Source organism: Nematolebias whitei, chromosome 15 (genome assembly GCF_014905685.2).
Source record: "Nematolebias whitei isolate Nwh7 chromosome 15, NemWhi1, whole genome shotgun sequence".
Taxonomy (NCBI): domain Eukaryota; kingdom Metazoa; phylum Chordata; class Actinopteri; order Cyprinodontiformes; family Rivulidae; genus Nematolebias; species Nematolebias whitei.
This window is the reverse complement of record NC_056512.1, coordinates 33,461,075-33,488,680: the sequence shown is the minus strand read 5'-3', so window position 1 is coordinate 33,488,680 and position 27,606 is coordinate 33,461,075. Positions and strand designations below refer to the sequence as shown.

The 27,606-nt window shown below is 41.5% G+C and overlaps 1 protein-coding gene across 1 annotated transcript in view; it reads left to right on the top strand.

Moving 5' to 3' along the window:
• Positions 1–27,606, top strand: part of LOC119421682 (BAH and coiled-coil domain-containing protein 1) — a 77,399-nt gene that overhangs the window by 11,570 nt on the left and 38,223 nt on the right. The window contains exon 3 of the mRNA XM_037689029.1: positions 26,368–26,550. Within this exon, the coding sequence (XP_037544957.1) occupies positions 26,368–26,550 (183 nt within the window). The remainder of the gene's footprint in view (positions 1–26,367; positions 26,551–27,606) is intronic.

Here is a 27,606-nt window from a genome sequence, read left to right as displayed (position 1 = left end):
TGCCTCTTTGACCGATTTCAAAGCTGATACGTATTGATGACTATTTGAAAGAAGTATCCTGATGCATGCTCCAGGTATAAAAATCCAACAGAGTTAAGTCAGGTCCTCTGGATGGATAAAAACAATTGTTGAAACGTTCGTCTTTAATCCTAAAGACTTCTTCAGTCTGAGGCGCTGCATTAAACTCAGTGTTATAAATAGCACCTAGCATAGTGGATCAACCAGTTTGCTGTGACACTAGCTGTTCACATGATAAAGGAGGACCATCAGCCTAACAATTGATCGTTAGTGCCCTGATGGCCGCTTGCTATTCACAGAGGGCTAGTGGTACTTGCAATAACAGCATTGTAAGAAGGTGACAGGTGGACACAGAGGCCTCCGCCCCTGTTTAATGATGGACATTAGCTATGTTTACATGGACATAAGTAATCGAAATGGCCATTCGGAATAAAAATGCGACATGTAAACGCCCCATTCGCATTATTCGTTGTTAATTCAGCTCGATACCAAAACAATTGTAATCGGAATGAGACGGGTGGTTTAAGCTGATTCATAATCTGAACATGTGCATATAAACACTTAATCTGTTCATTTTTTTCCGATTGTGGAAAACTGACCTGACTGCGCATGTGCGACCTATGTCTACCTCACTTATTCATTTCTGCCTGGCTAATGCTAATAATATTCGCATGTCAGGGAAGCAAAACTTGTCGGTGAGCAACACAACATTTCTACTAGAAACTTTGGAAGAGCTCAAAATTATCTGTATTACCTGTAGCTCACTCGAGGACTGCAGTAACGTCTCCACCGTCATTAAAGCCTGGTGCAGGTCCATTTTGGGCGCTCAGCTTTGTTTACGTTCATCCCGGAAGAAGAACAAAAGTAGAATTTCTTCTTCTGTGAATTTTTAAAGGCGTTTACCACTCTGTGCATGTCAGTACTTCTGTTAAAAGCCCGCTGCATGTAAACATTCGTCGTGAACAGATTGTGCCCATGTACATTCAAATTATTTAATCTGAAAACATTTCAATCCTGTCAAAGAACTGTGCGCATGTAGCTAGTTTCTCTTCACAAAGATGGCTTCCTTCACTTGTCTTTGCTGGTCGAAGCAGATGGCCGCTTGTCCTGAGCTTGATTCTGCTAAAGGTTTCTTCCTCATGAGGGAGTTTTTCCTTTCCACTGTCGCCTTCGTGCTTGCTCAAGATGAGAGTTCTGCAATGGAGTTAAACTCAAAGTAGTCTGCTCCTTAGAAAAACAATGTTATTAACTTATTTTTATATACATGAATGTTACCGTTCAGTGCCCTGAGACGACTTCTGTTGTGACTTGGCGCTGTATAAATAAACTGAATTGAAATTGAATTGACTCTCTCAAACCAGTGTTCCTCTCTATCAAGGATGTGAACATCTTCATCCCTGAAAGAGTGACCGCTGGCCTGCAGATGAGTGTAAACTGTAGAGTCCGGGCCTGATGATGTTGCTCTTCTAAGAGCAACATCATCAGATTAAGTGAGGGAGTGAGGTGTTTTAAGTGTTTTGGTCTTTTGGATTAAAGACCAAAAGTTTCAACATTTTTATTTCCATGTGTCCTGAGGACCTGACTTAACTTGGTTAGATATTTGAAAGAAGATAACTTCAAAAATGACTTGATTATCACTTGCTCAAAAACTCACTCCTGGTCTGCAGATTCTTGCTTTGACCAGTCAAACAGTGCAGATCAACACAACAGCCAAGGCAAAAAAAAAAAAAAAAAACGGAAAAAAAACGGAAAAAAAAAAAATCTATTAGCAGTTAGAAAAGTATCTAATGTGTAAAGAGGTAGGGCCTGTGGGGTAGTTAATCCTCAGTCTTGGTTGCTGATATCCAGCTGAGTAGCTGAGTGGCTGCTGTTTGTCAGGGGGGAGTGGGGGAGGGGGGCGCCTGGAGGGGGAAGCTGTTAGGGAGACGCTAAGCTGCCGCCTGGGGGGTGCCAGGTGACTCGCCAGATCAAGAGAGGTTTGGGCCTGTGCTGTCATGGTCAGACAGGCTGCAGCTTCTTGCAGGTGCTTTTCACAAAGATCTCCCCAAGGCCAAACCTGCAGCCTGCTGCATGCAACCTGAGCTATGTATCCCCCCATCCCCCACCCTAATGCATACACCAGCACACAATGGAAATGTGCTCCTCTGCCACCACCTACTCCAAATGCTTTATTCTGAGACGTGGCAGGTAAATTAATTGGCTGTGAGCGTGTAACATAAATGCAGAGATAAAGGTGCGTTGTCTGGCCGAGGCGTAACATAACGGCCGCGATGATAGCTCCATTGTGTTGATGTTGAGAGGGGTAGTTAGCAGCACAGCCAGCAGGGCTTTTTCTGAAGGGCTGGATAGCCGCTGATTAATAGTGGGGAATGCTTTGAAGTGACACCCGAGTGTGCCAGCTCCCAGCCTAATAGCAATATCATCAGTTTAGTAGGGTGGAGGGAGGGGGTTCCCTTTTCCTTGGTCTTCATTAACTAATGTTTCCCAGCACTGTTTCTATCTGACTTTTAAACACTTGCCTTTAACATCGGCTGCAAACACTTGAGAGCTTTCACATTTTTATTTTTGCAACTGTTTCATAATTTTCTGTCATTTTTTTATTTTTAAGACAGCAGGGAGGTCTTTACTCACACAAGCCTCACCGCACAGTTTATTTCAGTTTATTTATAAAGCGCCAAGTCGCAACAGAAGTCATCTCAGGGTACTGAACAGAAACATCCAGAGATAAAAATAATAATTTAAGACTTTATCTGAGGAGCAGACTGCTTTGAATTTAACTCCATTGCGGAACGCTCATCTTGAGCAAGCATGAAGGCGACCGTGGAAAGAAAAAACTCCCCCATGAGAAAGAAATCTTTAGCAGAACCAGGATCAGGACAAGTGGCTATCTGCTTCAGCCGGCTGGGTTTGAGAGGAACGGATACACAATGGCAGGTCAAGAATCACGTTAAGATAGAAAAAGTATCAAATGAATAATATTCAGTTATAACAATTCATTTAAGGAAATGAGGTCAGTTTGTCCTCTAGTGGTCTAAGCTTAAGACAGCATGACAAGCCACCCCTAATTATAGGATTTATTAAAAAGGAAAGTCTTAAGCCCAGTCTTAAAACTGGACAATGTGTCAGCTTTACGGAGAGTATCTGGAAGTTGGTTCCACAAGAGAGGAGCCTGATAACTGAAAGATCTTCCACCCATTTTTCTTGTGGAAACTCTAGGAACCACAAGATAGCCTGCAGTCTGAGAGCAAAGTGCTCTGTTAGGAAAATATGGAACAATAAGATCTGTAATATAAGATGGAGCTAGGTTGTTGAGAGTTTTGCAGGTTAGAAATAAGATTTTTAATTATATTCTGGACTTGACAGGGAGCCAATGGAGAGAAGCTAAAACTGGAGATATATAATCTGTCCAACTAACTCCAGTTAAGACTCTGGCAGCAGCATTTTGGATTAATTGAAGACTTTTTAAAGAAGTCTTTGGACACCCAGATAACAAACCATTGCAATATTGCAGCATTGCACAGGTGAACTGCAGCCAGCCTGAAGGACTCACAGGACCCATGTGGCACAAGTGGGACGATTACTGGGATCCATTGTGAACTCCCATTTTGACAGACTAACTACAGCTGTAAATTTGTGTGTGTATGTGTGTGTTGAGTTTTAAAAGCCATGCCAGGGAGGAAGGGTTGGGTCTGTCAGCTGTTGGAGTAAAGTAAACTATTAGCAGTGGAACAAGGCAGTGCTTCCAGTGAAGAATTAGAACCAGTTCTAATTGCAGTGAGGTTGAGCTATGATTACATGCTGGCTAATGCACTGACAGACCTCTTACTTGGCTGGCTCTCAGAACGCCGCTGAAATGGCTGAATGCCTTTTGGTTATTCTGTACAGCTAAATGGGAGGGTGTCTGAACGCACTTGTGTGTTTGTTCCTGCTGTATGTGGGTGGCAGCCTGTGTGTGTGTGTGTGTGTGGGTGTGTGTGTGTATATATATATATATATATATATATATATATATATAATGTGTGCATGTTAGATTTAAAGTTGATCTTAGCAGTTCTTTTCACACGCTTTTAAGAGTTTTGCATTTTCTTTCTTGCATGTGTGTGTCTACGAGTTTCCGTGCGATAATGGCGTTCTGCTTCTTTCTTGAGTGCCTGTCATTATTTGTAGTGGAGGCAACTTTTCTTCCCAAATCAAAACTCAGCTGGCACAACTGTCTCTGCGCAGCAGGGAAGGAATGTGTTTCTGGGTGTCTTGAGATTTTGTGTGTTATGCATGTGTTGTATTTGTTTCTGTGTGAATGTGTGCGTGTGAGAGAGAGAGAGATTGTGCATGCCCACAGGAAGCGGCAATCAAAGGAGCTGTGCGGTGGAGAAATTGTATAAAAAAGGAACGAGAGAGGAAACAGAGTGGCAGTCTGCTGAGAGGGCAGCATGTGGGGGTGGATGGGGGGCCAATGCAGGTGCCTAATTCTACCTCATTCCTGGGCATTTTGCATTCCATCCATCTTTCTTTCATCCACATTTCTGTACAAGGCCGTTGGTGATATAAATCCTCCTACTTCAATTATAGTGCTGCTCAGACAGTATCTCAGTGACAGCAAACACTAACTGGTAAGATTTCTGTAAATCTATTAGAATCTCATGTAAAATTAAATTGCCAGCTTCTGGACTGGCAGTAATGGAAGTGGATACAACCTGTGTTACATCTCTTTTTAACTAAACCCAAGACATAGATTACTGTAGTTTCACCAAGGGTCAGCAGGTGAAAGAAAACATTGACAGGCACTTTTCTGGAATTTAGTTGTTTATCTTTGCTGATTGCTTACCAGGTTAGTCACGGCTCACATCCCCCGGAGTGTCTGTTTTTTTAAGCAAGTTCTATGGTTATTATAAGTAGTTGAGAGAAATGACTAAATTGTGGGGAAACACATTTAATGTACCAAAATGCTGTCTTGGCATTGCCAGGATTGCCAACAGGAAGATAAATAGAAGGTTTCCAGGTAGATTTCACTTCTCTTTTTCTCCTATGGGCTATAGAGTCTAAAGCTTTGTCTGGTTAGCATCCATTAACGTTAATACTAATTTACAGTCATGTGTAATATGGCCACCTTCTGATTACATTTTGCAACCCTACTTGTTCTCTGGAACTAAACCAAATGAGCTTGTTTCTGTGTTGCATTGAATTATTTGCATTGAATACATCTAAAAGTTGGATTTTACACAAAAGACAGAGGTTTTTCCATGCAATCCTCATCCTTGTTAAAAGCCTAACCAGGAACAAGGTTTGCAAATTGTCCATGTTTAAACAAACGTCAATGGAATTGAATACGATTTTAATATCAGCAGTGGATCCTGTCTGCAGTTACGCTGATTTGTTTATGGTTGTTAGGGAAACAAAATGTCTTCATTTTTAACAAGCAGAAAGTCTGCACCATACTGGCTAATGTGTGATGAAACAGTGAGGTATGAGGAGAGATTTGGTCAATGTTAGTTGCAGGACATTGCTAAGCCAGAGTGTGAACATTAACACTGGATGGACGCCATTAGGTGCACAGAGATTAGCTTTGCAGCTAGGCGGTAAGGGAAGGTGATGGTGCAGCAGATAGTTGTTAAATTAGAAAAAAAGATTTCATCCGCCCTCTTGAGTTAAGCAATATATTTTCTATTAAGTGTCTGCTGCTAAAAATAAAGGTGAGCCATAATATTTTGTGGCAGTGTGTGTGTGCATCTGTTTCCAAAGTATCTCATGAACCACCACACAAGTTTTAATGAAACCTGCTGAAAATATTAATTGGATGTACCTCTATAACCGATTACCTTGTAGCGACGGCCCAATTCAATTTAGCCGACAGAGACAAAGATGGCTATAAATCAATTTTAGACATTGTACTGAACTTTGGTGTTGTGGTGGTCAATAGTCATTCACAACATATTCTCCAAGTGCTTCCGTTTGATCCAGATCTGAGTTTAAAACTTTAGCATTAAACGTTGGAGTTGATTTTGATTAACAGTTAGCAAAATATCTCATGAACCACTGGAAACATTTTTAATGAAACTTTCAGAACGTCATCACTGGATGTATATCTACAACTGATACCGTTTAAAGTTAATCCAATTCAAGATGGCTGCCACAGCTAATTGAAATAACTTGGTGCAACTCAGTTTTACAAATCTCGAGCTAAAATTTGATGTTGTAGCTGAGGGACATTCCCAACCTGTACTCTTAAGTGTGACATTGTAACATATTGCATGAGGTCAAGCATATTGTCAGTAACAAAAATTATCTTTGTTTGAAACTGGCAAGAAAGGTGGCGGGTGATATGCATTTAAGAACATAACTTTAATTTCTGCATACGTTTGAGGTAGTAATGCGCAATATATATGGTACACGGTAAAAACGATAGACATTTAGCCTATGACATTGATCTGTCTTCTATCGGCTAACCGCAGTAATGCTGTGTCTGATGCAAAATCAGAGTTGTCAGATTTAACTGTTACGTTTTGCTGTTGTTGTTGTTGAAAACTGCGTAAATGGTGTTAAAGTTTGTTTTCTTCAAGAGCTAAGTAGCGAAGCTACACGCTAACTACGGCCAGCTTGCCGTACTGTTGCCGTATTCGAACGCATGCACAAAATTTTGTGTTCCGTCAAAAGTTAAAGTAAGTGTTAGTCATGTTTAGAGAGTGCATTTGTGCTTAAAAAAATGGGTTAACCTGCTCTCTGATCTGTAAAAGAACACTGTGTTGTATGATTTTACTGCAAGACCCTCGGGTCAAAGCCACAGAGGAAACTGGTCGCCATTTTGTGTCAGCTCTCCTTATAGCGGAACGAGATGCCCACTGGAGGGTTAGAGCGTTAAGTGTATTCAGAGTACTGGTAAAATGCTGCTCTGTTGATGTTCATTTATAAGTGAGAAGACTCGAAACTGTTAAGAAATAGCAACATATTCTTTAGTTTAAAACGTATGGCTAAAACTACATTTGGTATATTTTGAACTGTTTTGCACTACAAGAAAGAAGACTAATACTTTATTGTTAATTATTTAAAAACTCTCTGGACCTAGTAGTGGAATTTTCTTGATTGAGATTATTTTGTGGTATAGCAGTTTTCAAAATAAATGGTAGCAAAATGACACCCTATGCTTTTTTTTTTCATTCCTATTGCAAGTTTTATACCAAAAACATATGATATATATCATTACTGCCACCCATCACAATAGATATCGTGATATGAATTTTATGCCATATCACACATTCCTAGTTTGAGGACATATGAATAAATTTGTGCATCCCCATTTTTTGACAGCCTTTTTCAGAAAGTGGAGCTGTTTTTAATGATCAATACAGATCATACTGCAGCAGCATGTGTTCCCCCCCCCCCCCCCACACACACACACACGTCTACACTGTCTCATCTGTCAGAGTTTTCTCAAGCTCCACAGACTCTTTCTATTCAAGCAGATGGCCAACATTCAGAATGAAAGCAGATCCTAAGTCCTTTTGGATCTCCATGAGTCAACCAGCCTATAGATCTATTCTGCATAGATCTCAAATTTCTTTAGTTCTCCCTCATCCTTTCCAGCTCTTCAATCTGGCTGTAGCTGTTGCTTTTAATTCACAGCTTAGATATATAAAGTCCTGCGCTATTTGGTATAATATCTAACAAGTAGGTATTAACATACACACAAACACTGAAGCTAAAATGGGACTGCTGACAGTTGTTCCTTCTATTGTCTGGGAGACAATGCACTGACACAATCTCCTGTATCTCACTACTTGCATATAGCAAATTATTTGGGGAACACATTCCCCTTCTCTTTCAGTCCCACTTACCTGTGGCTGCAGCTGTACCACACTGCTTTCTGCATAGAGTCTGTATTTTATGTATCACAGTGATCTGGTTTTATTTTAGCACACCTGTTTGACCCGTGCTTGCTTTGAAGTTTGCATTGCTCCCAATGAAGTCTTTTTTTTATAGACAAGCTCCTGTGCCAGTCCGCTTGGCTGTTGTGAGACAGTCAAATTGGTGGAAAGCCGCTGAGATGCCATTTCAGCACACAACATCTGGGAAAATGTACAAAGAGAAAAGGAAAAAGGTTGTTCTCACATGTTTGTGTGTGTGTCAGTGTGCATGTAACAGGAGGAGAGTGGTTGCTGTTGGCTGTTGGAAGAGCGTCTCTCGATTTATAGACTTGTGAAGGAAATCTCTCATTTGTCACTTTACTATTTTTTTCTTCTCGCAATCCTTCTTTTTTCCCTTTTCACTCTTTCTCAGCGGGTTTTTCACCAAATGTTACACTGATTCCACACAACAGAAAGGAAGAGAAAAAGACACTAGCCAGCAAGGATTTAGATTTGTTGTGCAAATGTTAACAACCATGGCAAAAAAAATGTTTCTTTATGAATATTTTTAGTCAGGATTCATATAAGCTGATGTGCCTGGGTATTGGAAGTTTCATTGTATCTCCTGCTTGTAAATAATTTCGAACCACCGGTAACAGTGTTGTTCCTGCTTTGTTAAAATGCTTTTTGTAGAAAGAAAAAAAAAAGGTTTGAACATTTGCTGCAATGTTGTTTTTGTCTGTGAAGAACATTTCTGGCCGCAGGGATACATGTAACCAAGTTTGCTGCCATGAAGTCACAGTCAGGTCATCTTCAGTTTGAAGTGTGTTTGTGTGTGCTTGTGTGTGCGTTTGTGTGTGAAATACCATTAGGTGAGTGTTTTGGTGCCATTGTGCACCTAAGGTTGTTTTCACACCTGATAGTCCGGTAGACTCGGTTCGGTTGGGGACCGATATTCATGACATTTTGTTTACATTTGAGCTGGTGCGTTTGCATTCACACTGCACTGTGCAGTCGAGTCAACCTGTTGAACCAACCTATTCCCCTGCTCGCCTGTGGGGGCGCTGCACCAAGAACTACTGAAAGAAACGACACAAAAACCTCAGAAGAAGAAACTTCTTCTTCTGGAAATAAAAACAAAAACGGAATGGCATCAAGTTTTAGGAGTTATATTTTGTCATTTTTCAAAAATGGACTCGGCATGAGCAGAAGATGAGGCAGAAGACCATGGAGAATATTGTTTTTCACACAAGGCAGCTGACGGCTCCATATGAGGTAAGAGAAATGCATGTTTGTTTGCCCTGTGCTGTACTCCACTTCTTGCTTGTGGAGCAAGGCCCGGTCTGTTTACATTCACACTGCACTCGAACCGCGCTGGAGTTCTCTTCTACCGGACCGAGACCTAAGTTTTAACCTGGGCCAGAGTTCGCCTTTTTGTTCCGTGACTGAGTTCGATGGCGCGTTCACACCTCCCCAAACGAACCGGACTTTCTAGGAAAAATAGCTAGAGTTCGATTAAAGTGGACTAAACAGGGCTGGTGTGAATGCACCTTGCCACACTAGCCCTGTTTAGTTCGCTTTAATCGAATTCTAGTTCGTTTGCCTAGAAAGTCTGGTTCGTTTGGGGAGGTGTGAATGCACAATCGAACTCTGATGTGGATTAAAAAAGCGAACTCTGGTCCACCTAGGGTGCATTCACACTAGCCCTGTTGTCTCGAACTGTAGCCCGTTTGTCTAGGAAGTCAGGTTCATTTGGGGAGGTGTGAACGCGCCATCGAACTCAGTCACGGAACAAAAAGGCGAATTCTGACCCGATCTAAAACCTAGGTCTCGGTCCAGTAGATGAAAACTCCAGCGTGGTTTGAGTACAGTGTGAAAGCAAACAGGCCGGGCCCCGCTCCACAAGCAAGAAGTGGAGTACAGCGCAGGGCAAACAAACACGCTTTTCTCTTACCTCATATGGAGCCGTCAGCTGCCTTGTGTGAAAAACAGCATTCTCCATGGTATTCTGCCTCATCTTCCGCTCTTGCTGAGTCCATTTTTGAAAAATGTTTGTTTGGCACATGCGTCACAGACAAAACAGAAATCCTAAAACCGCTAAAATTTGACATCACACTGTTTTTGTTTTATTTCCAGAAGAAGAAGAAGTGTCTTCTTCAGAGATTTTTGTGTTGTTTGCTTCACTAGTTCTTGGTGCAGCGCCACCACAGGCGAGGGGGGGGGTGGGGGGGGGGGACAGGTTGGCTCGACTGACTCAGTGCAGTGTGAATGCAAACCACACCAGCTGAAAATGTAAACAAATATTATGAATTTTGGTCCCTAATCGAACTGAGTTTACCAGACTATCAGGTATGAAAACACCCTTACTTACCGTATTTTCTGCCGTACACATCACTCCGCCCTATCAGTCGCATCAGTCCAATTATGTCTAATAAATTGGAAAAATCCATAAATACGTCGCTTCTATTATGCGTCACTGCTGACGTGTCACGTTTATTACGTGTCACCACTGACAACCTGGAAATGTGGGCTGGTGTTGTGCCAAAAATCGATTGGCTGCCAAATGGCAGCCACGGGAGCGTGCATGGGAGGACTTTAACAAGAATTTAACAAGATTTACAAGAACAATTCTTTGTTTGCTTGAAATTCTAGCAAAGGTGTGTCTCAGTCTAACTTTTCCTTAATAAATGCACTTTGACGGTCAAATCAGCTGCATTTCAAAAGCCGATATGCGGAAACAGGAACGTGCAGAGGGTGACTCGCTGTGCATTTCTTTGAAATTTAGCAAGCTAACCACCTAAAAATTATTATTAGTTTGCTCGAAATTATAGTAAAGTTATGTCTCAGTTTAACTTTTCCTTAATAAATGCACTTTGCTGGTCAAATCAGCTACATTTTCAAAAGTATTCACTGCCTTGGTGCTCTGGGAGCGTGCAGAGGGAGGAAATCAAGAAGAAGGAATGCTGAAGGAACGCTGCACATTTCTTTGAAATTTAACAAGATAAGCACCTAAAACAATGATTTGTTTGCTCAATATTATAGCAAAGGTGTGTCTCAGTTGAACTTTTACTTAATAAATGCACTTCAATGGTCAAATTAACTGCATTTTGCTGGGGCGGTGCAGTGAAATGAAGCTGATTTGGCGGTTGTTCCAAGCGAGCTGGATGACAGTGGCAGGCTATGGCAAGCCAATTGTGTCATTAATAGCCAATTTTATCTATTACATGACACAACAGCATGCCATACTACTCAAGTGCCATCTAGCGGCTGAAAATGGTAGTGTTCAATATTTTCAGTCAGAATGAATGAAAACGGTCGTATCGCAGCCAAAAATTGGTTTATAAATATGGGGAAAGATCCATAAATATGTTGCTTATGCATATATGTTGCAGGGCATGTAAATTTCGCAAAAAACAGTGACTTATAGGCCGACAAAAAAACAGTACTCGGATGGAAGCTATAAATCTGCTACACCTTCTCCTGGCTAGTTGAAGACACAGTGAAGATTTCAACCTTTTTTCAAAACGGGGTAGAGACGAAGAGCAAAGAAGAGGAGGGGGGGGAGGTTTGAGGGGAAGGAAGAGAAATTCTTGAGGGTGGGGGCTTCATGAAAGTACCAAATCGCATGATTACGAGACTCGTTGATAGAAATCAAGATCTTTCTCAAAGGAGTCAATTAACCCCCTCCCCATCCCCTAATTACAAATAGATTGCTCCACTGGCTCTTTGCTGTACTGATAGCACTGCTCAGCACAACTCAATATGCAGACTCATGCTGCCTCACTCAATAAGAGACTGTGTGTTGTGAGAACCTTTTTCCCAGGATCCCTTGGCAGTCATCTTTAAAATCTGAGGTTTTTGGATGCCATTACCCGAATGCCACATGTTTTCTCTCACCTCACAGTAAAGGAGCCAATACTGACCTGAACCAGGAGGTGGCTCCACCCTTGGAAGCTTCTGGTCATTAGTGCATTAGGGCCTTGCTGATGGCTGAACTCTTGTGGTCAGAGTAAATAAGCGGTGTTGGAGAATGTCAACACAACCAGGCGGCTCCTTCACAGCACCCGCTGTTGACATAACTCCTCTCTTATCTGAGGCGCATAAAGCCGTGCGCCACAATAGAACATGATGCCAGAACAAATACAGTAAAAGTTAGAAAACCACACACACTTATTCTCTCGCACAGCCGCTGTGAGGAACTGCATTGCATTTAGCACTATGAGTTAAAGCTGCTGCTGCTCGTGCTGTGTGTTTCAAAACAGTGTGCAAATGATGATCGTAAGGGTTTGTGCATCAGCATAATTGAGTTCTCCAGGCTCTTGTATTCATACTTCCAAATGGCCTGGTGTCGCCTTAAGTTTATAAAACTGACAGCGTGTTGAGGATGTTAGGAATCTTAATGGAAAAACCCAGATTTCTTCAGCCCAACTTCACCCAAAAGAAAGAAAGAAAGGAGAAAGAAAGCCTTATATTCTAACAAGCTTTTCCATCAGCCTTAATGGACGAGCAGTTTAAGTTGCAGCACAGATTGCCACTTATGTGAGTGTGTGTCAAAACAAGCAGAACAAGAGGAGGAGAATGTTCACATAGAAAGAGAGATGTCACTGGTCTTTTAAACCCTTGTTTAAGTACCTGCATTGCTTTTTTCTGTGTCAAAACATTTCAGCACAGCGTCTTCCCCTTATTGCCTCTGATCACCCTAATAACTCTTCTAGACTCCTTTATTTATCCCCATCCTGCGCTGCTTCAGCTCTTTCCACCATGGCCCCTGCCAGAACTAGACTGAGCTTGGCTGTCTCTGGGATGTAACCTGTTGAAAGCTGTTGCTCTTTTATGAATATGCAGACTTCCAGCTGAGGTTTGTCTACAGCAACACCTTTTCTTGGAGTTCTTCATATTCAAGTTCACAGTTTCATCTTGCTGTGCTCCTTTCACAGATTGAAAAACAAACAAACAAAAAAAAACCTTGCTTGCGTTGTTTTACTTTACATATAAGATAATTCCAATGCTCCGGGATGGTTAAAGACCATATTCAAAAATAATGACATATAAACAGCTTAAATTCAATTAAATAGTTACTTTTAGATTCATAGTTTTCATCTAAGACTCTAACTAGCACTATTAAGCACACTCGGTGTATACACTAATTTTGAGCCTTTTCTATCTATGAGTGTGGGCTTGTGTTTTGTGGAAATATGCAAAGGCAAACCGAATGAGCAGCTGCACCACATCTGCTAGGTTCAATCCAATGCTGCAATCCTCAGATAACCCTGCAAGCTCTTCCTCCTCCTCCCCTTCACTTCTGCATACACATACACAGTGAGAAAGATAGAGGTGGCTATGTAACCATCCAGCAGATCATTATAAATCCATCCATTATCTTTTACCCGCTTCTTCTTTTTCAAGTCGTGGGGGTCACTGGTGTCCATATCCAGCAGTCACTGTGCGAGAGGTGGAGGACACCCTGGACACGATTGCAAGTCCATCATAGAAACACATAAAGACAAACGAGACAAACACCCATTCACTTTCTCACTCACACCTAGGGACAATTTAGAGTTACCAATCAGACTAATATGCATGTTTTTGGCCTGTGGGAGGAAACTGAAGTACCCAAAGAAAACCCACACATGCATGGAGAGAACATGCAAACTCCACCTAGAAAGGTCAAGATTCAATCCAGTGACCTTCTCGCTGAGAGGCAATAGCTCTACCAGTGGTGCCACTGTGCCACCATGATCATTGTAAATGATGTTGTAGTAGCTGTACCATCAATTAAACAAAGAGCAATGAGCAGATGATCAAGCTGATATCTTAGCTACCCTGGGAATTTCACCTCAAAAATTGCCCCTTTTATTACTCCTAGTTGTCAAAACCCGTCAAGATAACAAGTGAAAGAAGATGCATTTCTGCCCTGTTCTCTGTCACACTTGATGTTTGGGTAAAGATGACCATCTGTCTTGTGTACAGATTGCAGGAAATGCTCCTAATTTTAGATGTCTCTGCTTAAATTTATTGCTGCAGATGTTGCGCAGGCCCACAACAGCAGCATTCATTAGATGACCAGCGTCAGCAATTTGGAGACATTACTCAACTTTAAAGCCTGGCTGATCTTGTATGAGAAGCTGCTACAGAGGGAAGAACAACAGAAGTCGAGGAGATGCACATGTGATTATACAGTGTGTACTTTACAAGGTAGTTCTTTATAGTGTTTGGCCTTGGCTTCCCAGGTGCCTTGTAGGTTATCAGAGGAAAATGCTTGCATTTGTCTTGGCCAGTTCTACAAGAATGAAACATTTCTTCTTTGTTCCCCTTGTGAACTAATGGCAAATTACATTCAGGGCTGCAGAAAGGCCTTGGACTAGCTTGCTGGCTGGTGCAGCGGCTCTGTTATCTGCACTGCTCTGCCTCTGTGCCTCTGACAGGCTACATCAGACAGAGAGAAGCCAGAGCAAGTCTTCTGTTTCATACACACACACACATAACTCCAGGAGTTTAACATATTACAGGCCGATCCAAGAGGAATCCCAGGGCAGAGACAAAGCAGTCATATCCAGCATACACTGCACAACCTAAAGGTAGTGCTCTGTCACAATGGGGTTGCGGGAGTGCAGAAAACAGGACATGATGACACTTGTTGGTGGTCAAATGCTGGAATGTTGATATACAGGCATGTGAGGGGAAAGTTGATGGAGGTAGACTGACCCTAAAACAAGACAGTTATTGCACTCCCAAAATAACTTCTGGATGAACAAGATAAAGCAAACAAAGCACAAGCAACAAGTAAGGGAGTATGGATTTTAACCCCCCCCACAAAAAAAGGTAAATAAATACTACTAATAATAGAGTTTTTTTTCATATTTGAAGCATACAAATGACGCCAACAGAGGGAACAAGTGAGGTGATGAGGGAGGACAGAAATATGGAGCTGAGCAACAGGGGAAGGAGGGAGAGTGATGGAGAGGGTGTGAGGACGAGAGAGGAAAACTGAGAAGGAGACTGAGTGATGGGGCTCAAAGGAGCGAAAGGAGCAGAGAGGATGAAAGTGAAAAAGGAAAGACAGCAGGCAAAATCTGCTCCAATGAATCGAGCCGCATGCAGATTTATGGGCTGTTCTGGGTATCATTATACATCAACCAGAGTAGATGGGGAGACTCAACTAAAGTGACACCTTTGGGGTTGTGTGTGTTTATCTGTGTATGTGTTGCGACACACTTTTATTCTTCCTCTACTTGCAGCTCATGTGTCCTCCAAAACAAACTGACTTCTAAGTTGAACAGAAACGAGTCGCCTGCAGTGAGGAGACGTCTACCAGTCCTCCGCTTTTCCACCATCTACCTAGTGCTGCTGGTTAGGAGAAGAGATGTTTGGACCACCCAGGACCTGGTAGTCAAAACTCTACTTTGATGTGGCAAAGGCATATATGCAGTGCATGGGTACAATCACACCGAAAGCAGTCGCCAAGCACAGTTTTACTGCCTCCTGTGAGGCATCATTACTCCTTGTCACCGGATTGGTGGGATGCTTAAAAAGACAAAGATGGAGAATGAAAAAAAGGCAGCCACCTACTGTGCCAGGCAGAGCGAGACTGAAACACTGGAGCCGTATGGTCATCCTGAGGGAGGGGTAAACTGCTCAGTCTAACCACATCTCAATTAAGCAATTAAGTTCAAAAGTTAACAGGGGACTAATTAGAGAGTATAATTCTGAATGCTTGTTTTAATCTTCCCGTTTTTCCTTCCACTATGCAGTTTATGTCCATGACTTGGAAGGCTTGGCTTTTAGCTGGAACATAACACGCAACCTACTGTTAGTCACCCTTCTAACCACAAAAACCTGCAGATTTAGACAGATCAGTCGTCAGCTGTAAAACAAACCAGATCCACAGCAATCTGTCTGTTGTTTCCAGAGGAACTAGGCAGCTGTGAAAATCTTAACTTAGAAACTTTTCAAAGATATATGAGAAAAAATTAATTGAAATAGAGAAGTCTTAGTCATGTTCACTGTGATTATTTGCTGTTCACCTTTAGTCTTGCTTGCGGGTTTTCATAAATGCTAGACAAGTGGACAAGTGCCTCACTAATGTCCTTTATAGTGCATCTCTTTTTACCACTGTCACGTTAAAGATTTTTGTTTAGCATTTGGGGCTATATTGTGACTTCATCTTCAACAATATGCCTCCAGCACAATGTATTTGTTCGTAGAGTATAAATTCTATTGTGTTAACAAGAACAGTCAGGGCTGCTTGATGAAATATACTGTATATTAGGGATGCACGATATTATCGGCATGGTATTGGTATCGGCCCATATTAGCAATAAAGTGAAATATCGGACATCAGCCATTCCATCAAAATAACTCACCAATATAAAAGGTGATACATATATATATATATATATATATATATATATATATATATATATATATATATATACATGTAGGTCCTTCTCAAAAAATTAGCATTTTGTGATAAAGGTCATTATTTTCCATAATGTAATGATAAAAATGAAACTTTTATATATTTCAGATTCATTGCACATCAACTGAAATATTTCAGGTCTTTAATTGTTTTAATAATTGTTTGAATAAATTTGACATTAAACATAATCCAAGTTGAAGTGTTACATCATTTTCAGCCCCCTTTTTGGCATCTGCATTTGGTAGCAGGCTAAACTGACAAAGACCATGAGAATAATGTAGTATTTTAATACCACAGCAGAGAAAGCTTTGTAGTCTCTGTAAGTAGGTCTAGGGGACAAATATTGGGATCGGTATTGGTATCGGTTATCGGCCAAATAAGTTTTATCATATTGGCATTTCGGATATCAGCCAAAAAGCCAATATAGTGCATCCTTACTGTATATGCGATTTTGTGAGAAAATATTTAAATGGCTGCTTTGAGACAGTTGTGTTTAGAATCAAGCTGACAACTTGATGAATAGAGAAGAGAGTAATATATATATATATATATATATTTTATTTTATTTTTTTTTACTCAGCCCCAACAGGGAAAACGTGCTCTTTTTGGGGTTGTGGGGCATAACATGAAGATTGTTCTTCATTAGCCGTTTGTGTTTCTGCATGTGTGTTTATGTGTGTGAAAAAGGTGGGAGTGAGAACACTCTGGGATGTCAGGATGCAGTTTAAGAGGAAGGACTCCCCTGTTGTATGCAAGACCCTGGAGGATTCATCTTCCCTTCCTTTCTTCCTCCTCCTCCTTTCTTTACCTCCTCCCTTACACACATCTCTTCCTCTGTGAGATCCACAATGCTGGGAAGAAATGTGTCATTAACAGGGGAGACCAAAATAATGTTTATGGGCTCAAACAGCACTGAAATCATTTTCCATATCAGTGCAACTGCATGGGCCCTGTGGGGGAGTAAATCTGATTTTCTCCTCCCTGTGCCAATGGGAAACATCATGGGAAAGAAAACAGATTGGATTGTTAGAGAGATGGCCTGACGCAGCTGTGGGCGGCTCTTTTTCTGTTTGGGTGCTTTACCGTGTGTGTGTGCTTATAAAAGTGTGTCATAAAGGAGGAAGACTAAAAAAACATAAAAAAGAGAAAAAGGGTGATGAAATGTGTCATGCAGATGTACTAGTGTGAGATGGATCAGCCCTACTGTGGTAGTCACTTTTTAATGCCCCAGAAATATAAAGTTGGGATGCAACAAATGAATGACCCTAAAATACGCTCTCATAACAAAGGGTAGGTTAACAAGCAGATGCATCAAAGTCTGGACTCAGAACAAATGGCTCTCCTTGAGAAGCATAGAACTCCCATGTGTATGGTTCAAAGAGTAAAATGTTTGTGATTCTGCAAGTTATTAGCAAAATGATGTGTTTTTTTCCCCAATCTTGAGGAACCACGTATTTTTTTCTTCGTAACCAAGAAACAACAAAAAGGAAATTTATTTAGTCTTTATGGGAAAAGCAATGTCTTGTGATAGAGTGGGCTAATATGGACTTCCTGTTACATTGCAAACATTTAAACTCTCGAAAATAACTAGGAATGGAAAAAAAACAGAATAGCAATTCTGTGTTGTGGCATTGCTTTTTATTGTCTGTGCTGTTAAATGTGTGTTGTGGGAACAGGGAATGTGTATAACTGCACTGGTGGGTGGAAAGGGAGTGCAGTGGACCTAGAGCTCATTTGTCCTGGCTTGGAGCTGCCTCTGTTTTGAATCTGTCCTCCCACCTTCTGTGTCCCAGTCTGGAATGCTTGCGAGTTCTTCAAACGTTGGGCCAGTGACTCAGTAAACAGCTGCAATTTCACACGAATCAAAGCAAGCACACCTCTGTAAACCCAAACCTTCACCTAAGCCCACTCATGAACTATTGATGTACCATCTGCTCCAGCTACTATCAGCAGAATTCAACTTTAGTATTGCTCTTTACTTCTAATAGTTTCACCTTCATCCAAGCGCTTTTTTTCCCTGTACATCTCACCTATAATACTTTGGTCTTTTGCTTGCTCTTAGATCTTTTTTTTATCTCCTAACCCTTCTGAGGAGCTCCCTGGCATTTAGCTGTGGTGGTTCTGCATTTCCTCTTTATTTACAGTGTCCATAAGACATCTCTTCAACAGGAAGCTTTATAGACATGGCTATCTCTTGCTGTCAAGCAACTATCACTTCTCCTACATCATTGGTGGCACAAGAGATCGGTAGTGGTGAACCTTGAATATCAATAATTCTTTCTAAAAATGCCCTCATGATGATAATTTAATAACAAGTAGTTGTTTTTTGTGCCATCTGGACCCAGAGTCTCTAAAACAAGAGTGGCATTCACATTCTTGGCACAAAGTGAAGTTGTTTCTTGGTCGAGCAGGGTCTCGTGGTGCAGTTGAGAAGTGGCAGTAAGTGGTGAATGGTAAATGGACTGTACTTATATAGTACCTTTCTATCTTATCAAGATACTCAAAGTGCTTTACACTACAATCTATGCCCTCATTTACCCATTCATACAGCACTCTACGATGAATAATCCGTGCTTTATCACAATCATACACCAATGGGACACATCGGAGGCAATGAGGGGTTCAGTGTCTTGCCTAAAGACACTTCAGCATGTGACTGCTGGTGCAGCCAAACCCCCAACTCTCCCATTGTAGGATGACTGCTCTAACCACTCATCCACAGCTGCAGTAGTGTGGTATAGGGACCTTAGAGCCTCATCTTTGCTTTTTGCAATTGACGTTGTGCAGCTAGCAAATTCATGATAGTCAGTTCCTCAAAGTCTGAGGTCATCGTTATCAACAAGAAATCTCCTCCAGGTTTAGGTGAGTCTCTGCCTCAAGCAAAAGAGTTCCAACATTTTTGGATCTTGTTAATACATATTAACAGGATGAAGCAAGAAATGGATAAATGGATCAAGGCTTTCTATGCAGTAACAAGTGTGTTGCTCTGGTCTGGTTATGGTAAAGAAAGATATTCATAATACAAGGATGTTGTTCAATTGAGAAAACATGGACAAACTAGACAATGTTTTGCAAAAGTGTAGAGGTTTAATATTATCTAATGTAGTGTTATTTTATACCATAGCCATTAACCTGGACAAAGACCTTTGCCTCTTTCTCCATGCTCCAGGCTCTATAACTGAAGTCACAGATGATGAGGTACTTACTATTGATAACTGTTAGAACATAACTTCATTGTTGACTGAACTATCCATTTTCCAACTTTTCCAAGCCAGTTTTATTTGCTTTGTACTTTTGTGAGAGGAATTGTCCAGACTCCCTGTTACCCTGTCATCACTTCAGTAGTGGACGAGTGGCTGACCACAGTCCTACTCTGCAAACACTGGCTGTCAACTTCAGCAAGACCATATGGACTCACAATCACACAAACGCATACACTCCACACACAGATGCACACATATGCTCAGCAGCTCCCACATGGTCCCAACTGCTCTTTCACATTGAAAGTTTCTCACAGTTGTTGTCACACTTATCTCCTCTAAACTCTCACCTCTTACCCCTCCACTGGATGTTGCTGGCATTGAAGAGTCTTTTCTGCTTTCCTCCTCCAACCATCCCTCCAACTGATTCTCCCTTTCCACTTCTCCCACCCCCGCACTGACCACATCCACTAAAACTCACTCCACAGGCACGCAGTGTGGAGAGTGTCGGAGGCGTGCGCTGCTGGCACTTTCCCCCACCCCTGCACTGGGCTCAGCTCCAGCACTGGACTGCTTTCTCTCTCACTCTCACTTCAGTGTACTTCTTCATCAGAACAACCTCCTACTGGATCTTTGTTCACTCGCTCGGCGCCATAAACCAGCCGCCCATCACAAAAATAAAAAATAAAAAATGCAACAATAGTTTCTAAAGTAAGATGGAATTTGGCTACCAGTTGCACAAATGTTTTCAATATGACTTTGACCGTTAGAAGGAAATCCCCTCACTTTAGTAGCCATTTCAAATTCCGACTGTGTTTTATTGTGAGGAAGTAGGCGCTGGGTTAGTCAGCGGGCCTCCAGGGGAGCATGTGCAGTCTGTCTGGAGTTGCTGGTGTGTCCAGTTGCTTGACACTACCCAATATTTAGTTTTTTTCCTTTCTTCCTTTGACACAAACCTAGTTGAGTATTTATGAGTGAACTTAAAACCGGATAGTCTTGCTAGCCTCTTTTTGGTCAGAACATGGAACTGGAAGGGTAGGAAAGTCTAATGAGAAAAAAACTGAAGTGGGAGTAAAACTTGTTCCATCAGACATCCTGCTCAGGATGTTTTTACTGGGTAAGTCAGTATTCACGTTTAACTCCTTTTGTCTTTATTATGAAGTTTGTGTAAAGCAAATTTTATCCGTACATTATCTTTTGTATTTTAGTATTTCTTGTATGTTTCTTTTTTGCTCTGTTTCTGTCATGATTTTTGTCTTTTTGATCATGAATTGGACAACAATGGAAATAGGTGTTTTCACTTTCTTGTGTTATCAAAGTAATTTAGTGGATATTCTATGTACTTTGTACATGGGTGGCTGTGGCTGAGTGGTTAGAGCAGGCGTCCTCCATTGCAAGAGTTGGGGGTTTGATTCCACCAGCAGTCACATGCTGAAGTGTCCCTGGGCAAGTCACTGAACCCCTCATTGCCTCCGATGTTTGTCCCATCGGTGTATGAATGTGATAAAGCACCGATTGTTCTTTGTACAGAAATAATAGAGTGCTGTATGAATGGGTAAATGAGGACACAGATTGTAGTGTAAAGTGCTTTGAGTATTTTGATAAGATAGAAAAGTGTAGTCCATTTATAAATGCATTTTTTTAAAAATCAAACTCAATCAAGATAACATTCACAATCACACGACTAAATAAACTTATCTAAAACAGTATTAATTTTTTCTACCTTACAAATGCATATTCTGTGACCTTATCTTTCTAAAGCTGCGCCAACAGTTATGATGAATAAGTGATGGACATTAAGCAGCCAAGCTTTCCAATATATATTTTAATAATTGTGTGCTTTGTCAGAATTAAACTTATTTTGTGTTGAATTGTGTAATTGTCATGTTACTCTGACAGCTAATTGTTTCATCTTGCCACCCTTGTTTGTCCTCTTTTAAAGATTGAAAGTCTTATATTCCTCATGTTTATATCCGCCAATTGCTTGGCATTTCTGCTTTTTCTGGCCTATTTTCTCTGACACTGGCTCACTGAGCTGTGGAGAGCAGGTTCATTCAGCCACACCTGCAATTTTCTCTTTGTCCCCTTCCTCTTGTCACCATCATTCTCACCTTTCATTGTCTGTCTAGTGTCCTTGTCTAGACGGCCTGTCCATCCGTCCCTTCAGGCAGCTGTCTGGAAAAAATAAGACCGAGAGCTGAAGCTGCCACGGCTCGTTCATCAAGAGCAGAGAAGGAAATATGATGCATAGTGAAATAATTGTATAGTTGCAGAGCTGTGTTTGTGTACAGTGTGAGCCCAAGTGTTAAATGATCTGTGTTTCTTAAGGAGGAAATTTTGGTGTGATTCCAAGCACTGAAATGAACAACACATTGTGGGTGGATGCTTGCTGTCTTAACTGTTTTTTACCCATCTCTACTTGGCCCACAGCTATAAGAATCTCCTTATATCCTATTATTGTGTAAGTTCTTGTTAAAACGCCATACAACTCAGCCTTGAGTTGCATTAATGAGTAGGGTTACGCACAGAGCAGATTAGCTTCCCAAACAGGACAAAAAGATGGCACACCCCTCCATGCAGCTAAACAATTGAAGCCAGATGAAGTTTCGTGGTAGGTGTGTTTTTAAGTGTGTGTGATTTCAGCTGTGGTCAAGGAGAGGCTTTGAGTTAGCAAAAGATGGCTTCTGCTGCTGAGCAGCACGCTGACCAAGCGCATCTGCCCACTATTGTTGTCTTGCCTTGAGCACCGTTTCTTTTCGGTTCCCATGGAAACCAGGCCCTCATGCTCCTGCTCCGCCTCCCAGCCTGCTGCTCACTCCTTGCTGTTCTTTGAGGCCTCTGCTTGGGCTCACATTACCATGTGCATACATGTGTGTTTTTGTTGTTGATACAAAGATGGTTTCCTTCATCTTACATACCCACGTCAGAATAAAAGAGCAGAACCAGGTTTGTGTTTTTGTGTCAGTTTTTGCAGATTCCACGTTTTCAGATTACCTCAACATAAATGTGATGCCTGAAGGAGATAATTAGATGTGTAGAGAGGCTGGATTCCTCAGTCCAACAATCCCAGCATCCCCTCTGCTTTAATTCCAAAATAGGATTAATCTCCATTGGTGTCACAGAGCTTCACTGAATAGGATGCTTATGAACTGATTTTTTTCAAACCCTATACAACAGCACTGCTTGCACCCTTGAGATGTAGAGAAATAAAGATGGGACTTTTAGAAGAGGAAAATAAAACCTGAGAAAAAATATTTAGAATGATCGGGTGTAGCAGTGGCAATTTCTTTGAACTCAAGTTACCAATTTTTCCATTTTCTGAATAAACAGTTATCAATGTTTCTCTTTCTTTCCCCAATCTGTTCAGCTTCACTTAGATTGGCATCCAAATTGAATTTCCCCTGACACCAAAGCAGACCAGTTTACTTTTAAGTAAAGTATGTGCTTTCTTACCAACACCTCTAAAGAGTTTAAAGGCAGCATTAAAGGATATCTTCCTAGTGATAACAGTAGTGTGAGAATACTTCTCATTTGCCCTGCATTGTACACTCCGGTGCATGTTTTCACAATAATAGTTTTGCGGTATCGCCATAAGGACAAGCCCCTTTTTTAAAATACTTCTGACTGTTCAAAGATCAAGCCAGAAAATGGCCAGCTTGATTGGTAAAAGTTGTATAAAAGAACCATACAGGATGTGGAGTATGAGTTGGCAGCACTGGTACATAGCAACAGTGCTTCAAATAGTACTTCTGGTTGGTATATCCATCTATTCAAAATTTTCAGTGGTGCACATCAGACAAAGGGCTATGAGCTGTACTAGCAAATAAAAACTATTTCAGCTGTTATAATGTTGAGTTTGATGTTTATTAACATCTTACATTTGATATAATTTATCTATCTTTCCAAACAAACATGAACATCAATCTTGTATACCAATCTCTGTTGCAAGAATAACCATATGGCATATGGGAGCTGGGGAAACCATGTCATGTCTGTTTATATAACGGCACCATTGATGCCAATAGGCCTCCTAAAGGGGTGTCCCAGTTTAATCGCTCTTGCCTTTCTTCAAATAAAAGGTCAGTGGAATGATACAGTTTAAATACAGGGTAGGAAGTGGTATTACTAAGAAATTGGATTCAGCCTTACAGTCAGCAAGTTGCCAAGGTGACAGATATAAGGACCAGTGCATTAACAAGGCATACCTTCTGCAGAAGTGATTGGAGGAAAAAATGTCCTGTTCCAATGCAGGTGACAGGGACCACTGAAAATTTGATCAAGTTGATGTGGGAAGGACATAAACTATTATTAGATTAAAAACATTTGCATTCAGTCGTCTTTACCCCTAACGTCAGCTTAAACTTTACAGATGTCATTGCCTGGCATGTGGACATCCCCTTGTTGTGTTCTGTGCGTCTTAGAGTTGTGTCAGAAAGCAGCCATGAAGCTCCTCTTAAAACTATGAGAGGAGAGAGTTTCTGCCAGAGAGTCAAACTGTCTCTCTTACTCCTCTATCTCGCTGTCTGAGGCAAGGCTGTTAATAATGCAAGAGGATTAGCTGATTTATGTGTGCTGTAGGCAACGAGGGAAGCTGGGGTTCCTGGGGGCAACATGCAAAAAGAGAAGAAAGGCACAAGTGTGTGCACTGTGGAGGGTGGTGGCATACAGTCGCCCAAGGTGGCTGGATGATGGAGGTTGGATGTTTGCCTGGTGAGCACGCTGGCCATAATCCACTCCCCCCAGTTCCCTCTGACCCCCTTCGCCCTGTAGTCCATAGAGATGTGCCAAGACGACTCCACAGGAACAGGGTGATTGGAAGTGGCATAAGAGAAAGAAGTTGCTAGGAATAGGAGCTGAAAAGCCCCAATTTTGTTGTATATCACCGCTGTACTTCACGTTTCCCATTATGTTACAAATATCTGAAGCAATGGTTTCATGGTGAAGTTATAAGTATTAAACAATTTAAGTAGTTAATCTACAAACCTATAGATTTATATTCACCTATGACCACATATCAGCTGATTTCATGAGTTACTGATAGGATGATATACTGTACAAGCACAGGATTTGTTTTTGGTTGTTTTTGAAGGGAACATTGAACAAGAGAGTTTCACCTGTCAGAGGCTTAAGTGACTTAAATGTATGAAAATTTGTGTCCATGCCCACAAATAATATCTATGTGCACCACTCTTTGCTCCTGTACTTTGGCCTATGCTACATATGCATTTCTACTCGGGTAAAAGGGAGAGGCTGATTGGTTTATCCCTCCTGCTTGACTAGAGGATATGCTCATTCCCTGCCAGGCCGATTAAGACTTCCAAACTTCCACTTCTCATAGTCCCAGAAAAGGGTTGATTAGTGTTTAAAGAATGTCAAGTCACACAATGTACCTTGTAAGATCAGCTATCATAAGACAAGGATAATTAATTTTTGCAAAGTCTTTCTTCTATGCATTTTCTTACAGCTGTGCATATAGAAAAAATGTGCACGTGTGTTCTCATGCAGGCAAATTCATACATATGCATGAGACTTCATGGTGGTGTCACTTTGGGGAAATGAATGTGCAAAGAGCTGGGCACTCGGGCCCCTCACTCAAGTGCACTGGCGGGCGCGTAATGGGAATGCAATTTAAGCAGTGGTTAATCAGTGTGTTTTCTCTAGCCTGCCCAGCAATGCATAATAGACAATCAGCCTCCAGTCACATGGGCGTTGCTACAAATGGTCAATTACTCATCATAGTCTTGTTAAACACAAGGTTCAGCCAGCCAGGGACAGATTGCTCTGCTGGTGCCATCATTATAGTGAGGAACAAAGCAAAGATATGCTATGTGTCAGAAAGAACCAGGGAGAAAGGAAAGGAAAGAGGAGACAATGATTTTGAAGGGGCACAGACATGGTGTTTCTCTGCTCGTCAAAATAGGAGAGAGAATAGAAGCAAATGGCTATTGTGACAAAGCAAAGTAAGGAGGAAAAAAAAGAAGCGGGAAACCAAAATGGAATCATGAGAAAAGGAAAGAAAGAATAAAATAGGACTGTTATAGTCACGCTGAGAAACGCAAGACTGGAAGAAAAAAGAAAGAGTGGAGGTGAAATGGAGCAAAGCAATAAAAGAGATTGAGGGCATGAAAGTGAGAGATAGAGAGAACAAGATAATGGAGGGAGGGAGAGAAATTGAGAAAGGGACACTGGGGAGCAAGAGCAAAAGTGTGTGAGAGCATGAGGGAGAGAGCCTGAGAAAGTGTGTATTCAGCTGTGAGATGAGACCTCTGTCTGCCCATGGGGAGAGTTGGTGTGAGGGGTGAGAAGACGAGGGGAGAGGACTCTGCTGACAGTGGAGGAGGAGGAGGAGGAGAGTCTCACACTCTTTCTCACACCCACTCTCACCCATTATTTTTTCCAACTTGATGATTCCACCTTAAAGAGCCAGTTGGCAACATACTCTTTCATTCTTTCATTTCTTTCAACCTTTATTTATACAGGTTAATCCCACTGAGCCTCAGGGACTCATTTACAAGAGAGACCTGGTTTTAACAAAGAGTTTAACATCTTTGTCTAACATCTATCTATGTAACAAAAAAAGTCCATGCTCATTAATCCAGGTATACAATCCAACATTTTTCAGGCAAAACTGGTTTGTTCCACTTTGGAGTAAGCTGTTGGGGGGGGGGGGGGGGGGGGGATCGGTTTTGCTGTGTGTTTCCTTGACTGATGAAGCCTTCCGATCGAAGGCGAAACGTTTCAGCACAAAAAAAGAAACTGGCCAGCTGACCCGACTGAAAAATGTTGGATCTATCTATGTAGATATTATGTCATTTTTTAAAAATATGTAGTCACATTCGGTCTAAACCTGTTTTTTTTCTCTCTCCCTACCATTGTCCCTTTGGTGATGCAGGCAGCGGACTGATGGGCAATTCTTCCGCCTCTTTCATGGGGACCTTTCTGGCCAGTAGTCTGGGTTCCCCTCCTTCCCACCCACCTCATCCCTCCCGTCCACCCTCTTCGCCCTCCTCACCCTCCTTCCGAGGTGGACCCCACTCCAGCGCCTCACAAATCTGGTTTCCCCATTCCCATGAAGGTACTTGACATCACACAACATAGACATACACCCACAACCTCACCCCATCACCTTACCGTTGCGTCAAAACAAGATGATATTCTTGTCTTGGCAGTACTGAAAACAAAGTTTTGCATAGTGTACTGTTACTCCAATATTGTTTATTTTAGGGTTATATAAAGTTTCTTCTAAAGCACAGCTTGTAATCTGGCTTGCTAGGTTGGGATTCAACTCTTTTATTTGTACACTAAAAATAGTCCTGGCATGCTTTGGATGGAGTGCCATGCCACAGTTTCTGGGTATGGATTGAGAGTCAAAAGTTCAGCCGTGGAACCTTGTACTATTCAGTTCATGTCAACAGAAGTGTCACTGCAGACTGTGAAGCTGCACATGTGAATGTGGACCAATAAAAAGTTGCAGTGATTGCAAAGCTTACATCTGGCATCTCCACTACAGCTTAACAGGGCAGTTTCCACCCAACACCAAGCATTATGAAACTCAAACTACACAAAGAAGGGCAAAGATAGGCCAATATAATCACAGACTTTAATTTAATAATTCACATTTACATAGGAGTACAGTAGTCCCTTGGTACATCGTGGTTCGTTTATCATGGACTCGCTCTATCGTGGTTTTTCTAAATAAGATTGGATATGGCACACAATTGTCTGATTGATGGATGAGCTGCACGATTGGCATGGAATTTTTATTTAAAATAAATTATTTAAAATGATTTAGCACCCGCTGCTCCTTTGTGCAGCCCAGAGCTGTAGAAAAAACGTCCTCCTGCGCCTTTGTGCAATCCATGCTGCAGGATAAACTTCCTGCTGCAGCTGATCAGCTGTTCTCAGTGCAGAGCATAGAAGAGGGCGTGGCCAAGAGCGCTTGCAGATGGCTGAGAGCAGCAGAAGCAGGGAGCTGAAAGCATGACATTCTGTGCTCTTTTAGAGTGTTCAAAGTTTGGAAACATTGTTTAGAATATTGCAAGAGTGTGGGAAGGGTTTAAAATGATATATATACACACACAAATATACATATATATATATATATATATATATATATATATATATATATATA